This window comes from Protopterus annectens, chromosome 7.part0 (genome assembly GCF_019279795.1).
Source record: "Protopterus annectens isolate FY-2018-M chromosome 7.part0, PAN1.0, whole genome shotgun sequence".
Lineage (NCBI taxonomy): Eukaryota > Metazoa > Chordata > Ceratodontiformes > Protopteridae > Protopterus > Protopterus annectens.
The window spans coordinates 1,999,376,143-1,999,391,932 of NC_056739.1; the positions used below are offsets into that span (position 1 = coordinate 1,999,376,143).

The 15,790-nt window shown below is 38.9% G+C and overlaps 1 protein-coding gene across 3 annotated transcripts in view; it reads right to left on the reverse strand.

The window, feature by feature from the left end:
* LOC122807296 (collagen alpha-1(VII) chain-like) overlaps nt 1–15,790 on the reverse strand; it is a gene marked incomplete at its 5' end in the record, with an annotated part of 1,562,855 nt that overhangs the window by 942,233 nt on the left and 604,832 nt on the right. For all 3 annotated transcript variants that reach the window (XM_044078425.1, XM_044078422.1, XM_044078423.1), the window contains 1 exon segment: nt 2,412–2,516. In XM_044078425.1, coding sequence (XP_043934360.1) covers nt 2,412–2,516 — 105 coding nt within the window.

The window sequence follows — 15,790 nt, forward strand, 5'->3', positions numbered from 1 at the left end:
CTTCCCAAGTGATGTTGACATCCTACAGAAAGGCCTCACTGAGACCAATGACTGGTGTCAGAACCATGGCCTTAAGTTCAATGCCAAAAAATGTGTTGTCATCCCCTTCGGGAAAAAACCTGGTTCCCATAAATTACCACATTGATGGTAGTCCACTGAACACAGAAGGCATCATAAGAGATCTGGGAACACAGGTTGACAGCAACCTCTCTTTTGACCACCACATTGCCACTGTGATTAGAAGGTCCTTCTATGTGGCACATCTCATTATTATGGGTTTTGCATCCAGGAAGAAAGAGGTCATTGTCTCCCTCTACTCTTCCCTCATTAGGCCAATCATCGAGTACAATGCCCCATTTGGCATGTACTTCACTAGACACCTACAACAACTGGAGAGGCCACAAAAATACCTCACAAAGAGGATCTTAGGCCTTAAACACTTGTCCTATATGAACAGACTCAAAAAACTCCACCTATTCTCTGTCTCATATTACCTACTTAGAGGCATCTCTGCTTGACTTACAAAGCCATGTCTGACCCAGCTCTGTTAGAAGTGCTACATCTAAAGAAATCCCAATCCATCCACACTACGTGCTCCAGACACCTCAACCTCATTACCACAATCAACAGAACAAGCTGGAGGGACAGGTTCATAACCCAGAGACTGCCCATGCTATGGAATAGACATCCCATACATGTCAAGTAGAGCGCCTCACTGGCCCTCTTCAAGAGAAATCTTGATGAGTGGATGGGAAATAGAAAATTTACCCAGGGGATCACTCCAGTGGCTGTACTTGACAGAGGCACTGGGAACTAAGGTCGGGTGGCATGATGCCAGGGTAATCCTGTGGACTAGGCTTGTAAAGGCTTCAGGGCCATTATCCTAGTACACACCTATGAACCTATAAACCGATAACTAGTGAACCTGTGCCAGCCTTCCCCAGGAGTGTCTGTGTGTTTGTATATAAATCAAATCTCAAAGAGTGTGTGTTTGTGTCAGCTACTTGGGCAGGGACATGAAGCACTGTTTTTGACAGAAAGGGTGCTGGAGGTTTTGGCTAGACCACTCAGCTGAGATCTTAACCCTATAGCTGTGTTAGTGGGGAATCTTATTGGGGATCTGGAGAGAGAGAGAGAGAGAGAGAAACCAGCCCCATACTGACTGTGATTTGTGTGTGTTCTTAAGGGAAATTGTACTTTACTGTGTGTGTATTTGTCATCCTCCCAATGTGCATATCCCTCACTGGCGTTAGTGGTGAGGAATGAAGCTCCTTGATTACTAGGCCAGTGCACGGGTGTCACAGATGGCAAAAATGATGGTAAAATGGGGCATTATTAACACAGACATCACCACAGACACCATCATGACTGCTTTCAGACTGCAGAGAATACATTATATAAATAGGAAAACACATCACCATCTGTATAGGAAGATGTATTAAAGAATAGTAAGTGAAAATAAACTATGAAAAGTAGCAATAACAATACATAAAACATTATCAAGGAAAACAATGGATATTTTTACAAAAAAGACATTTGTGAATGTACATAACAGATGTAGTTAGCAAGAAGATGGAAACAACCTTTGTCCCCCCCCCCCAGGGGAAAGGAATTTTTATCCCTTAAGTAGATACATTTTTAAACATTTTCAGATGGTTGACAAGATTAGTCTTGAAGTCTTGAATTTACTACAATAAAATTCCTTTTTCAAGCATCATAATGAAGATAGTTTCATGTAAGAGGTGAGATTTTACTGGAAGCTTTCTCTCCTATGGCCAAACTAAAGCCTCACCAACGTCAGAGCTTTTTGATTCTGACACCTGAGAGGGTAAAATGACGCTTGATGTTTCCCCAGTTATCAAATGAATCAACAAATGTGTAAACTAAGTAAGTGAACTGTAGCAAAGTACATGCATTTTGCAAAACCTGTGTTTAAATGAGTTTCTGCCATAATGATGGTGTGACTAACTTTAAAAACAATGCAGGAAGGGGATCAGAGGGAATGATTACAATAATGGCAAATTATAAGACATTTAGAGGTCATCTGAATGGCAGATTATGTGCTAATATGGAGATACTGTATGTTAACATAATCAGCTTATGTATGAATTATGCAATAAAAATAGCTGATGAAAAATAACTTGAGTGGACATTTTGTGATGGCAGGACAGAAAAATATGCAATTACAAAGTAAACAGAATGGAAGGAAATGTAGAATAAACCAAGCCTGTACTCATGTTATACAATCTTCACCTTTATTAAAGATCAAGTGGCGCAAAAAACAGAAGTTAAGGCACTACCTGAGTTACCTATGTCTGTGATTTTACAGCACATTCAGAACGTGCCTCTCCCCATCCATGCACTAATATTAAAGTATCAGCTACAAAAATATAATAAGTTGTGTTACTGACCTGTCCTGGGGGTCCAATAGGACCAGGAAGCCCAGGAACACCAGGGGGTCCGGATGGTCCAGGCGTTCCAGTGTCACCTTTATCTCCTTTATCACCATCACGACCCTGTTAAGGCAAGATATATAAAGTGAAAACATGCACATCTATAAGTGACAATAGTAACTGTTTCTTTGTTACAGACACCAGTCAGAACTGTTTTGTAAAATTGTAATGGCTTGTTTTATTTTTCTACAAAATTTTTTATCACATTCAGGCTCTATTTTTTTATCAGCCTGCCTGCTCCATACACCACAAACTATACCCATATCTTCATCCTTCGCAGCAAAGAGCTCCAAAATGGGTAATTTGTTTTCCTTGGTGTGTGCATATATCCAAAGAAATGAGCAGTACTTCTGGTGAGAGAAGGAGCAGAGTGCATTGATCCTGACTGTTCCTGGTTGGAGAGTGAGTGTCTGTGCTTGATGTTCCTGACTGGTCTGGTTGCTACTCAAGGCATCTACCAGTAAAAAGCTAGAAGCCTACAGACACTTGCATCATCTGGTATAAGACTGTGGATCACCAAATAGGCTGTGGCCTGCTTCTTTTCCTGGGATTGGTGCTAACATTTTGCTTTTGGTGAGAGACTAGGCAAAGGAGCATTGTATCCCAACAGAGTAAAGCTGTCATGAGACCAGAATTAATAGCAGCCAGGCAGTAGCCATTCATGCGACTCCCCTCTTTTCATCATTCTTGATAAGCTAATTCTTTGTTTTCAGTAAGTACTGCTTGATTTATTTCTAATATAAGAATATCTGCCTAAATACTTCATCTTTCAATTTTTAGGGTCTACATATTAGTTTCCTCTCAAGTGTTTGTCAGTGCTCTGTACAGACTCAGACACCTTGATTGACATTTTTCCTGTAAAAGCACAATTGAAATTTCTCCTATACCTAGTTGTACATAGGACAACTAGTTTGCAGTGACAAGCACTGTCCACATAGTAGCCAACCAGATACACTTGACAGTGATTGATATTCTCACTCCAACTCTCTAATCAATAAAAAAAGAGTCTGTTGCCATGGATATGAACTTTCCTACTGTCTTTGTTACCAGCTTGGTGGATATGGGCATCCTGAGGCAATATAGAAATTGCCACAACCAGAACCTCTGCAAGGACGGCAGGCATACAGGCTCAAAAGAACAAAACTCACAACAACAAAAAGCTAGCACCCAACTGAAGAATACATATTTTATGTGTATAAACACAAAAAAACAGACTGGTTTCAGCCCAATGGACTTTTTCAATGTATAGGGTTGGGAGGGTGGCCTAATGGTTAAGGTGTTTGCCTTACGAACACAAGGTACAGAGTTTGAGTCTCACAAGGGCAGTTAGCTTAGTACTAATCTATGAACCTATGAACCTATAACACAATCAGTTCAACCACCACATTATATAAAGAACATAATGGAATACTTGATTATGAATTAAACAATTATAAATGTTCACTAAGGCCAGGTAGAAATAATCCACCTAGTTTCACAATCTAAGATTTTTCTTTTCTATTTAACAATTTATGCCAACCTGTTTTAAGGGATCTGTGTCCCAAAATTCTGTCAATAATAATAAATTTGAAAGTTGCTGTCTTATGAATAATGGAGTGTATATATAAAGCATTTGTTAAATATTTATTTCTAATGTTACTGAGATGTTCTGAAATGTGAAGTTTTAAGGGTCTGGAGGTTTGGCCAACATAAACAGTTGAACATGAACAGGCTACAAGATAGATGGCCCAATCACTATTACAATTATCAAACACATTAATAGAAAAAACTTTAGAGATATTTTTGCTTGAAAACTCTTTAGTCTGAAAAATATATTTGCAGAAGGAACAATGGCCACAAGGGTGGCACCCCACAACTTGTGTGCCATCCAGTGTAGCTTGTACAGAGTGTTCCATAGGCACAAGATGTTTGTAATGACTGAAATGACTCCCCAAAGTTTTACCCCTACAGAAACAGAATGAACATTTGTTCCCTAATAAATCACATAATCTATCAGTCAAAAGAATATCCCAGTGCTGTTGCACTGTATCTAGAAATTCATGGGTGTTTCTACCATAGGTAGTAATAAACCTGATTTTATTGTCCGTCTGAGGTCAATGTTTCTTATATTTAAGGTCATTTCTGGAAAGTAGTTGAACCTCCCTACTGGTCTGCCTAACCTTATACATAGGATATCCACGTTCCCTAAAGTGGTTCACTAAATCTTGATCAAAATGTATATAATCTTCAGTGCTGGAGCAGATTCTATGTATTCGTATAAATTGTGACTTTCGGGATATTGGCCACAATATGTTTTGGTTGACAACTGGAGGTGTGTAGTAACGTATTTGAATGATGGGGTTTTCTATATAATGAACTAGACAAGGTACCATTAAGTTTTTTAGATATAGTACAAAAAAGAAATGGAGGAAACATCATAATTAATGGTAAACCTTATAACCCATTTATTTTCATTCAAATACTGGACAAATTCCTGTAAATATACAGAGTCTGACTTCCACACCATTCAGCAGTCATCCAAAAACATACGTCAGATGTCTATTTCCCCAAGAAAAATATTATGATTATCATATATAATAATCTGCTCAAGATAACCCATGAAAATTAGAATCATTACAAACATCTTGTGCCTATGGAACACTCTGTACAAGCCACACTGGATGGCACACAAGTTCTGGGGTGCCACCCTTGTGGCCATTGTTCCTTCTACAAATATATTTTTCAGACTAGATTTTTCAAGCAAAAATACCTCTAAAGTTTTTTTTATTAATGTGTTTGGTAACTGTAATAATGATTGGGCCATCTATCTTGTAGCCTGTTCATGTTCAGCTTTTTATGTTGGCCAAACCTCCAGACCCTTAAAACCTCGCATTTCAGAACATCTCAGTAACACTGGAAATAAATATTTAACAAATGCTTTATATAAACACTCCATTATTCATAGACAGCAACTTTCAAATTTATTATTATTGACAGAATTTTGGGACACAGATCCCTTAAAACAGGTTGGCATAAATTGTTAAATAGAAGAGAAAAATCTTAGATTGTAAAACTAGGTGGATTATTTCTACCTGGCCTTAGTGAACATTTATAATTGTTTAATTCATGATCAATTATTCCATTATGTTCTGTATATAATGTGGTGGTTAAACTGATTGTGTTACATATTGAAAAAGGCCATTGGGCCGAAACTGGTCTATTTTTTGTGTTTATACACATAAAATATTTATTCTCCAGTAGGGTGCTGGCTTTTTGTTGTTGTGAGTTTTGTTCTTTTGAGCCTGTGTGCCTGCCATCTTTGCAGAGGTTCTGGTTGTGGCAGTTTCTCTTTGCTTAATTTTGCTGGTGGCATCTGCTGGAGTGAGAGCTTCTGTATTCATCTCTCTTTGCATCTATATTTTCGGTGTTGTTTTTGTTACACAATGGAATACTGCAGCCAACCTGTTTCATCATTGACATTGATATAAATTTTTTTTCCATGTGCGAAGGGTTTTGGGTTTCTAATGTTGCCTGGAGTTCAAGACTTTCATCATTAGTGGAAACCATTTTGAAGGCATTATTGGGGTCTGGCAAGGTTTTGTCTTCAAGAAGGCACTACCCATTTTCACTGATATGATTTGTACCTTTTGGTAACTATATGTGGTTATATTACCTAGGATAGAAATTGCTGACTGGTTTCCTACTATAGTATGTTCTTTATTCATCTGCAAGTAGTGAAAAGCCGTGGCACGACATAGACTGTTGGCATTTTTTGTAAAGCAGTATTTTCTGCCTTAAAACCTGTTACACTTGCTTCAAAATATACCATTTTATGGACTGTATTTAATATATATACAATATATGGGAGTGGATTTATTTGTATACATTCAGTAAGCCGTTTTACAACTTGGCTTCATTGTTTCAAGCAAGAATACACAAAATATAAGGCCTTGCAGTCATGGAAGGGTGCGTTTGGTCATAGTCTGTGTTTGTGAAGTAAAGTTACACCTATCATTTTTCAATATTTACATCTTTTGGAAGTCAAGGAAAAATATTTTTAGGGCAAGGGCTACCAGCTGATGATTTTGAATTGTTTTGTTTGCTACTATCATATTTTTCAACAGTTGTGTGCAAGGAGGAAGGGCTTCATGTCTATGACTGTTGTTTTTGGAGGAGTGTTGGGCTTGTTTCAGCTATTATGAGGGCCAGAAGAGGTGAATACTGTTGGTTCTTCAAAATTTGGACTCCTTGAGGGCGACGTCTCAGAAGAGTTGAACACCAATCTGATTTTGCTACTGGCTGGAAGTCGCCATTGTTTATAGGTTCATAGATCAGGTTCATAGATTAGTACTAGGCTAACTACCCTTGCAAGCCATTTTAAGACTAGCCAATTATCCCCTGTGAGATTCAAACCCTGTACCTTGTGTTTGTAAGGCAAACACCTTAGCCATTAGGTTTATTGTATGTTTTTTTCATACACTGAAAAGCTGAACATCATCTGGGTCATTGATCAACTTTTCTAATAGGCTGACTGGGGCCTCCTCATCTTATGACATTTATTGGTCTGCCCTTGCCCTTAAATAATCATGCTGACATTTTTTGGTGCCTTTATTTATTCTTCACGAACAGTAAAAGTGTTTCTGGATGGGTAACAGCCATGTTTGCCTGCTGAAATTGTTTGGTTCTGATGGACAGTCACAATGGCTTTTTTGTGACCAAAAGAAGGTCTTATTGTTTTATTTTATTTTTTTGAAGTGAATTGTATTTATTTTCTTATTGTCTTATGGAAACCTGGCTAAAACCTAGTACTACCAACAATGAGATACTACCCCCAGGATATAATATACGCTGGTTAGACCGTGCTACTAAGAAAGGAGGTGGGATTGCAGTCCTTTACAAAAACATTAACTGTTAATAGAGACACCATTCAACCACCCCAATTCAACAATGTTGAACTCCGCATAACCAAATTACAGATTAACCAGTACAAATGTTTAAACATCGTCTGTGGATACATTCCATCAGGTAACAACTTAAATACCCTAGAGGATATCCTGTACTGGTTATCCACTACTTATCCCCAAGAAACCATAGTTCTTGGTGACTTTAACACCGACTGGCACCCCTGCTCCTCTGAACTCCCCCTCACTCCTATAAACTTATCTGGGTTTAAACAGACCATAACCTCTCCCACTAGGATAAACAAACCGACCAACAAGGAAAGTATTCTAGACTGGATCCTAGTTAATAACCAACCCCAACTGTACACAGCTGGTACTCTCCCTGACAACCTTAGCGACCATTTTCTAACCCATATCATAAAACATAAGGTAGGAAACCCTCACCAGACCAAAAATAAAATGGTGACAAACAGAAAAAACCTTGACACTGCAATACTCCTAAACAAACTACAAACAGTTGACTGGTCAAAACTAAAAAATCTACCATTAGAAGAGGCTGTAGCTCACTTTAACACTAAATTTCTAAGTATCCTTGATTCCCATGCTCCAGCACGTACAATAAAAATTAGATCAAATACAGCACCATGGCTCACAAAAGATACCAAAACAAAAATCAAAACTAGAAACAGAGCCTGGGCCAGCTGGAGAACAACCAAAGCCCCACTGGACCATCTAAAATATTGTCAACTCAGGAATGACACAAAAAAATCTATTTTACTGGATAGAAAAAGCTACTACCATAATCTCCTACAAAAACACCAAAACAACCCACAAAAAGTTCTGGGCAGGCTTAAATCAACTACTTCATCCAGGACATTCCACCACCCCAACCCCGGCTAACCATACCCATAGTTCCCCACAGACCATAGCTAACCCTTATAATAACTTTTTCACCAAAACAATCCAATCACTAGAAAATCACCTAACTTCCACAAACTTAAACCACATGCCTAATTTATCCACAAATCACCCCGAATTTAGCTCCAACCAATATCCACTAGTTTTATCAAAATTCTCCTAAAAAAAACTAAAACCTACCACCCTCACTGCTGATCTCCTCCCTGCAGAGTACCTACAGATAGCTGTAGATGCCATTGCATATCCCATAACTATCCTTATCAACAGAACCTTATCCGAAAATGCTATCCCCTCCCTCTGGAAAATATCCCATGTCATCCCACTTCATAAAGGTGGTAGCTCAACAGACATGCCCAACTCTAGACCCATTGCCATTCTTTCCCCACTAGCCAGAATAATGGAGAAATGTGAACATAAGCAACTAATGCAATATTTTACACAGAATAACTAACTATTCAACTCCCAGCATGGCTTCAGGCCATACCACAGCACCACCTCAACCCTCCTTTCCTTTACTAATGCCATAAACAATAACAGAAATGACAATAGGCTAACCTCCACCCTCTTCCTTGACCTATCAAAAGCCTTTGACATGGTCAACCATGAACTTCTCATTCTTTCGCAAAAATCCATTTCCCTCAACACGCACACTATCCAGTGATTCCAGTCCTACCTAACTGGTAGACAACAGGCAGTACTATGGCAGGGCAAACTCTCCAGTCAGCTACCTCTCACACTTGGTGTCCCTCAAGGCTCCATACTAGGCCCACTACTCTTCTCCATTTTTATCAACAACCTTCACACTGCTATCCCTAAAGCTACCTGTTTTCAATATGCAGATGATTCCACTCTGATCTGCTCAGCCACCTCCCCATCCAAACTACAAATCTTAACCCAAAATACATTTAACACTATTGAGAACTGGCTCACCAACCAATGCCTACTACTGGACCCCAATAAAACTAAACTTCTACTCTTCACCCCAACTAGTAGATCTGTCACACTTTCATTCTCTGTCACATCTAACAATGGCACCACTATCTCCCCAGATCAACACACTAAACTTCTAGGGGTTATCATAGACAATAATCTCAAATTTGACCTACAGGTCAACAAAACCGTACAGACCATCAATAAGAAATTTGGATCACTGTATAGAAACAAGACACTCTTAACCCCACTGGCTAGGACTGAAATCGTCCGATCACACCTACTCTCTACTCTTTTATATGCCTCACCTGTACTCTCAAACCTCAATAAAACCGAACTAAGTAAGCTGTCCCATAGCTACAACCATATTGCCAAATTTGCCACTGGCTCCACCTATAGAAACCATCACTGCCAGAACCTGAAACAACTAGAATGGCTAGAACTGCCCAGCTTAATTCAATTCAATCATCTCCTAATAGAGCACAAAGCTCTGTACCACCCTAAAGATACCCCTCTCTTATAAATATTATTAAGCCATATAGCAACCTGAGATCCCTACAGCCAGCTGACAAATTACTGGTCCAAACCCACAAAGCTAATAACTCAGCTGGTGAATCCCTGTTCACCAACTTTGTTGGCAAAACCTGGGATGCCTTGCCAAACTATATAACCCTACAATCCTCCAAAAGTCTCTTCAAAAAAAAACCTCAAACAGTATCTCAGATTGAACTGGCTATGCCCATGTACCAACCCGGATTAAGTTATAAAACAATAGTATAATCAGTAATTATCATAGCATAATCAGTAATTATCATAACATCTAACTACATCACCATGCCATGTATCCGATCTTACTTGTAATTGTGTCTGTCCATGAGAACTGTGAGTCCCTACTAGGGACTAACTCTGAGTTGTAATCTTACTTGTAATTGTGTCTGTCCATGAGAACTGTGAGTCCCTACTAGGGAACACTTCTAAACCAATGTACATAAGGTATATTACTACTTTTTTTATATATTCTAATTGTTTTCTAACTTCTTGTGTAACCTTTTGTATGTTTGACTATGTGGAGCTTTTCTCTCCGGGCTTCCGCTAAAAACAGACATGTATCCAGTCGGACTATCCCGGTAAACAAATGTGAAATAAATAAATAAATATTACATGCTCTAAAGGTTTAGCGATACCATTGGGGCTGCATTGTATATTGTATGATTGATCATCTATCCATTTTTGGATGTTGGTGTTCGCTTATTCATTGTTAAACAGCCATTTTTTCTATACTTTATATATCTAGGTTTGAACAATAGTGTTTTGCACATTTTGTATGAGCTAAACAGTTTTTGTTAGCATTTTTCATTATGGATTTAACTGTCATTTTAAAGGGGTTGTCAGCAGACAAAGAAGACTTAAATCATGTGTTTGGCATTTAAGGCTTATTTGGAAAAAGAAATTACCCCAAGGGATTTGAAAATTCGTATTAAACCTTTAGTTGGCCAACCTGATGACACATTATTGTCTTCTTGGGCTGAAATTCAGCAAAAAACATCTCTACAGTTTATTCAATTCTTACATGAGTTTTATGAAAGTAGAATAGCCAAATTTGTGAAAAGGCAAAATCTTTTGAAGGTTCATCTACCTATAAACAGTGTTTTGATAAACTAAGGGAAGAGTTGCTCCATTTTGAACAAGATCTAAAAGAAAGGACAATTTGTAAGTTTAACAGGGATTCGAGGGACTATCAACTGGGTAAGCCTTTTGAATATATAACTTCATGCTTCTTAAGACAAAAGTGGTGAACTTCATGACATCCATGCAGATGGACAATACAGTTACAATTGCTGAATCCTACACAAATGCACTCTATAAGCACTTACACGAGTGCATGGATCGTGCTATCCCAAACAGAACCAAGATACTATCCTCCAAAAAAAAGGAAGCCCATCTGGTGGTCCTCTTCCATAAACAAACTGTACAACAGAAGGAAGAAACTGTTGCAAAAGAGAGTAAAATAACATGAGTGGAGGAGCTCTCTGGTCAGCCTCAGTAAGAAGCTGAGATCCCTTATAAGATCCTCTAAAGCTAGCTACGAAAACAAAATCACTACTAAATCCAAGGACAACCACAAAGCATTCTATAGCTATGACAAGAATCTAGATGGCAACACCCAGATCTGCTCTGAGTTACAACACAAAGGCACAAAAATTACAGAACCAACTGATATTGCCAACATCCCGGCAGATCGGTTCAGTGCTAACTTTACCCCCCCTCACCCCCTAAAGGGCCCATATCTATACAGGAAGAATGCAGAGTCCCTGTAATCACAACTACGCAGGTAAAAGCTGCACTCTCTAAAGCCAAAAACACAGCATCCATGGGACCGGACAACATTCCAGGCTGCGTTTTACACGAACTTCAGAACGAACTGGCTCTCCACTTAAGCACCATGTTCAATAATAGCCTCGCATCAGGCTTTGTGCCCACTGAATGGTGCACAGCAACAGTTATTCCACTCCACAAAGGGGAGCCACCACTGATCCCGGAAACTATCGACCTATTAGCCTGACGAGCCTGGTCTGCAAGGCTAAGGAACACATCATCATGGAACTCATAAACAAACACATTGGTAACCTCCAAACTCTGGATCCCACCCAGTTTGGGTTTGTGAAAGGCAGATCATGCCTCCTGATCCTGATCAACTTCTTTGAGGCAGTCACCAAAGCCGTGGATGAAGGTAAGGTGGTTCACACAGCCTATCTTGACCTCGCCAAGGCTTTCGACACCATTCTAGAATTATAGCTAAACTCACTAAACTAGGTATAAATCCCTACATCACAAGATGGGTTGCCAACTGGCTCACTGACAGAACCCACACTGTAAAAGTTGCAGACTCCAAATCTGACCTCAAGGCAGTGACAAGTGGAGTGCCACAGGGCTCCGTCCTGGGACCTCTCCTGTTTGGTATCTACTTCTCTGAAGTACAGGCTAACACAGAAGGCCTCTGGCTGACGACGTTTGCAGATGACTGCAAACTAGGAGCCACAGTCAAGTCCCCAAATGATGTGGACGTCATATAGAAGGGCCTCAATGAGACAGATGCCTGGTGTCAGAGCCATGGCCTCAAGCTCAATGCCAAAAAGTGCAGTGTCATCCCCTTTGGTAAAAACTCTGTACCCATGAACTACCACATAGGCAGCAATCTACTTACCACCAAATGTGTGATAAGAGACCTTGGGACCCAGGTGGGCAGTAGTCTCTCTTTTGATAGTCACATCGCCACAGTAGTCAGGAAGTCCTTCTACGTGGCACACCTCATCATAAAAGGGTTCTCATCCAGGAAAAAAGAGGTCAATGCTCCCCTCTACTCATCACTCATTAGACCCATTATAGAGTACAACGCCCCTTTTGGAATGTACCTCACATAACATCTGCAGCAGCTGGAAAGGCCACAGAAGTACCTACAAAGAAGATTACTGGCCTCAAACAAATGCCCTACACTGACCGCCTCAAAAAACTCCAGCTTTACTCCGTAGCATATCACCTACTCTGAGGTGGTCTCTGCCTAACATATAAAGCTATGTCAAACCCAGAGCTGTTGGACATGCTACACCTAAAGAAACCCCAATCCCTCCAAGCTACAAGCTCTAGGGACCTAGACCTTGTCACCTCAATAAACAGGACATGCTGGAGGGATAGATTCCTGTCCCAGAGACTTCCTATACTCTGGAACAAGCTACCCATCTATGTCAAGCAAAGTTCTTCATTAGCACTCTTCAAGAAAAATCTTGATGAGTGGATGGGAAATAGGAAATACACCCCCAGGATCACTTCTGCGTCTCTGCTGGACAGTGGCACAGGAAAATAACTTTCTTGGGTGGCGTAAGCTATGGTACCTTGCTTTCTAGGCTTACATAGGCCCTTGGGCCAATATCCTAGTACCTACCTATGAACCTATGAAAAGTGGTAAAAATGTTAGGTTTGCCCAGAAGGAGTCTCTGCCAATGGGTCAAAAGAGAAAAAGAAATAAGTCCATTTTGAAAAAAATCTATTAGTGACACTTCTGGTGAGAATTTGTCCTCTTATACTGATAGAGAAACTGATAGACAGCAGACACCAGAAGTCTTATAATGTGGAACAAGATAGTTTATCACATCATTTTGATTCAGTTCCTTTATCTATAACAAAAAGGGGGGGGGCAGGAAACATAAATCCAACAGCAAGTATAGACGGCTCTTAGGAAGCATTACTGAATTTTCTGAAACCCAGGTAACTCCCACTAATAATGTTATTAACATCGCTTCAGCTGTTTTGTCTGAATCTGATTATGTGTTACTAAATAAAGGTCTAAACTTCATCCCAGGGTTTTTGTTTCTGAAGATATCTTTGTTGAGGATTTGTATGCTTTTTGTAGATTGTTTAACCTTAAATTACATTTTCAAGGTATTGAATGTGTTAATGAATATAACGAAAACAATAGCTTCAGGTTCAATAAGTCAACCTTTGTTCCACCTATGAATAAAAATGTGGAGGTATTTCAAAAATGTATATTAAAATAATTACATTCTGGTTTGAATTGTCAAAAACACATTTCTCCTTCAAATTTGTCAGTAAGAGAAGTGGATGCTTTGACACGGTTAAATAATAACAAGAATATTATTATTCAAGCAGATAAAGGCAGAGCAACGGTTGTAATGGACAAATCTTTGTATGATGAAGAAGCTAATAGTCAGTTGCAAGATGTGAGATTTTACACTTGTATGCCCTATGATTCTACATTTAAGTTTAAAAAAGAAATAGATACTTTTTTGGAGTCTGCAGTTAGTGAAGGTATAATAGATAAACGTCCGATGTTTCATTTGAAGGGTAAGGATCCTTCATCACAATATTTCCATCTTCTTCCAAAAATTCACAAAGATATCAAAAACCTCCCAGGAAGACCCATAGTTTCTGGAAAAGGTTTCCCTTACTGAACCTTTGTCTGCCTACCTTACTATGTACCTTAAGCCTTTATTATCTGGTGTTAGAGCCAGGATACAGGACATAACGGAATTCTTGAATATTGTTTCTGATACCCAACTGGAACCCAGTTGGCTGTTGTGCACATTGGACGTTACGTCCCTTTACACTAGTATCCCACACTCGGTGGGTTTATGTGCCCTGGAATATTGGCTCAATAGAATGTCCTTATATATCCCAGGTTTCAACACATTTCTTTGTAATTTTGGCAGAGCATGTCTTGTCTAAAAATGTATTTTACTTCAACACCAAATGTTACTTGCAATTGAAAGGTACAGCTATGGGTACATCCTTTGCACCCTTATATATACTGACCTTTTCATGGGTTATCTTGAGCAGATTATTATATATGATAACAATCATAATATTTTTCTTGGGGAAATAGACATCTGACGTATGTTTTTGGATGACTGCTGGATGGTGTGGAAGTCGGATGCTGTATATTTACAGGAATTTGTCCAGTGTTTGAATGAAAATAAATGGGGTATAAGGTTAACCATTAATTATGATGTTTCCTCCATTTCTTTTTTGGATGTGACTATATCTAAACAACTTGATGGTACCTAGTCTAGTGCATTGTATAGAAAACCCCATCATTCACATATGTTACTAAATACCTCCAGATGTCATCCAAAACATATTGTGGCCAATATCTCGAAAGTCACAATTTATGCGAATACATAGAATCTACTCCAGCACTGAAGATTATATACATTTTGATCAAGATTTAGTGAACCGCTTTAGGGAACGTGGATATCCTATGTCTAAGGTTAGGCAGACCAGTAGGGAGGTTCAACTACTTTCCAGAAATGACCTTCTTAAACATAAGAACTATCGACCTCAGATGGACAATAAAATCAGGTTTATTACTACCTATGGCAGAAACACCCATGAATTTCTAGATATAGTGCAACAGCACTGGGATATTCTTTTGACTGATAGATTATGTGATTTATTAGGGAACAAATGTTCATTCTCTTTCTGCAGGGGTAAAACTTTGGGGAGTCATTTCAGTCATTAAAAACATCTTGCAACTATGGGACGCTCTGTACAAGCCACATTGGATGGCACACAAGTTGTGGGGTGCCACCCTTGTGGCCACTGTTCCTTCTGCAAATATATTTTTCAGACTAAAGAGTTTTCAAGCAAAAATACCTCTAAAGCTTTTTCTATTAATTGTAATAGTGATTGGGCCATCTATCTTGTAGCCTGTTCATGTTCAACTGTTTATGTTGGCCAAACCTCCAGACCCTTAAAACCTCGCATTTCAGAACATCTCAGTAACATTGGAAATAAATATTTAACAAATGCTTTATATAAACACTCCATTATTCATAAGACAGCAACTTTCAAATTTATTATTATTGACAGAATTTTGGGACACAGATCCCTTAAAAAAGGTTGGCATAAATTGTTAAAGAGAAAAGAAAAATCTTGGATTGTGAAACTAGGTGGATTATTTCCACCTGGCCTTAATGAACATTTATAATTGTTTAATTCATGATCAATTATTCCATTATGATTTGTATATAATGTGGTGGTTAAACTGATTGTGTTATACATTGAAAAAGGCCATTGGGCTGAAACCGGTCTGTT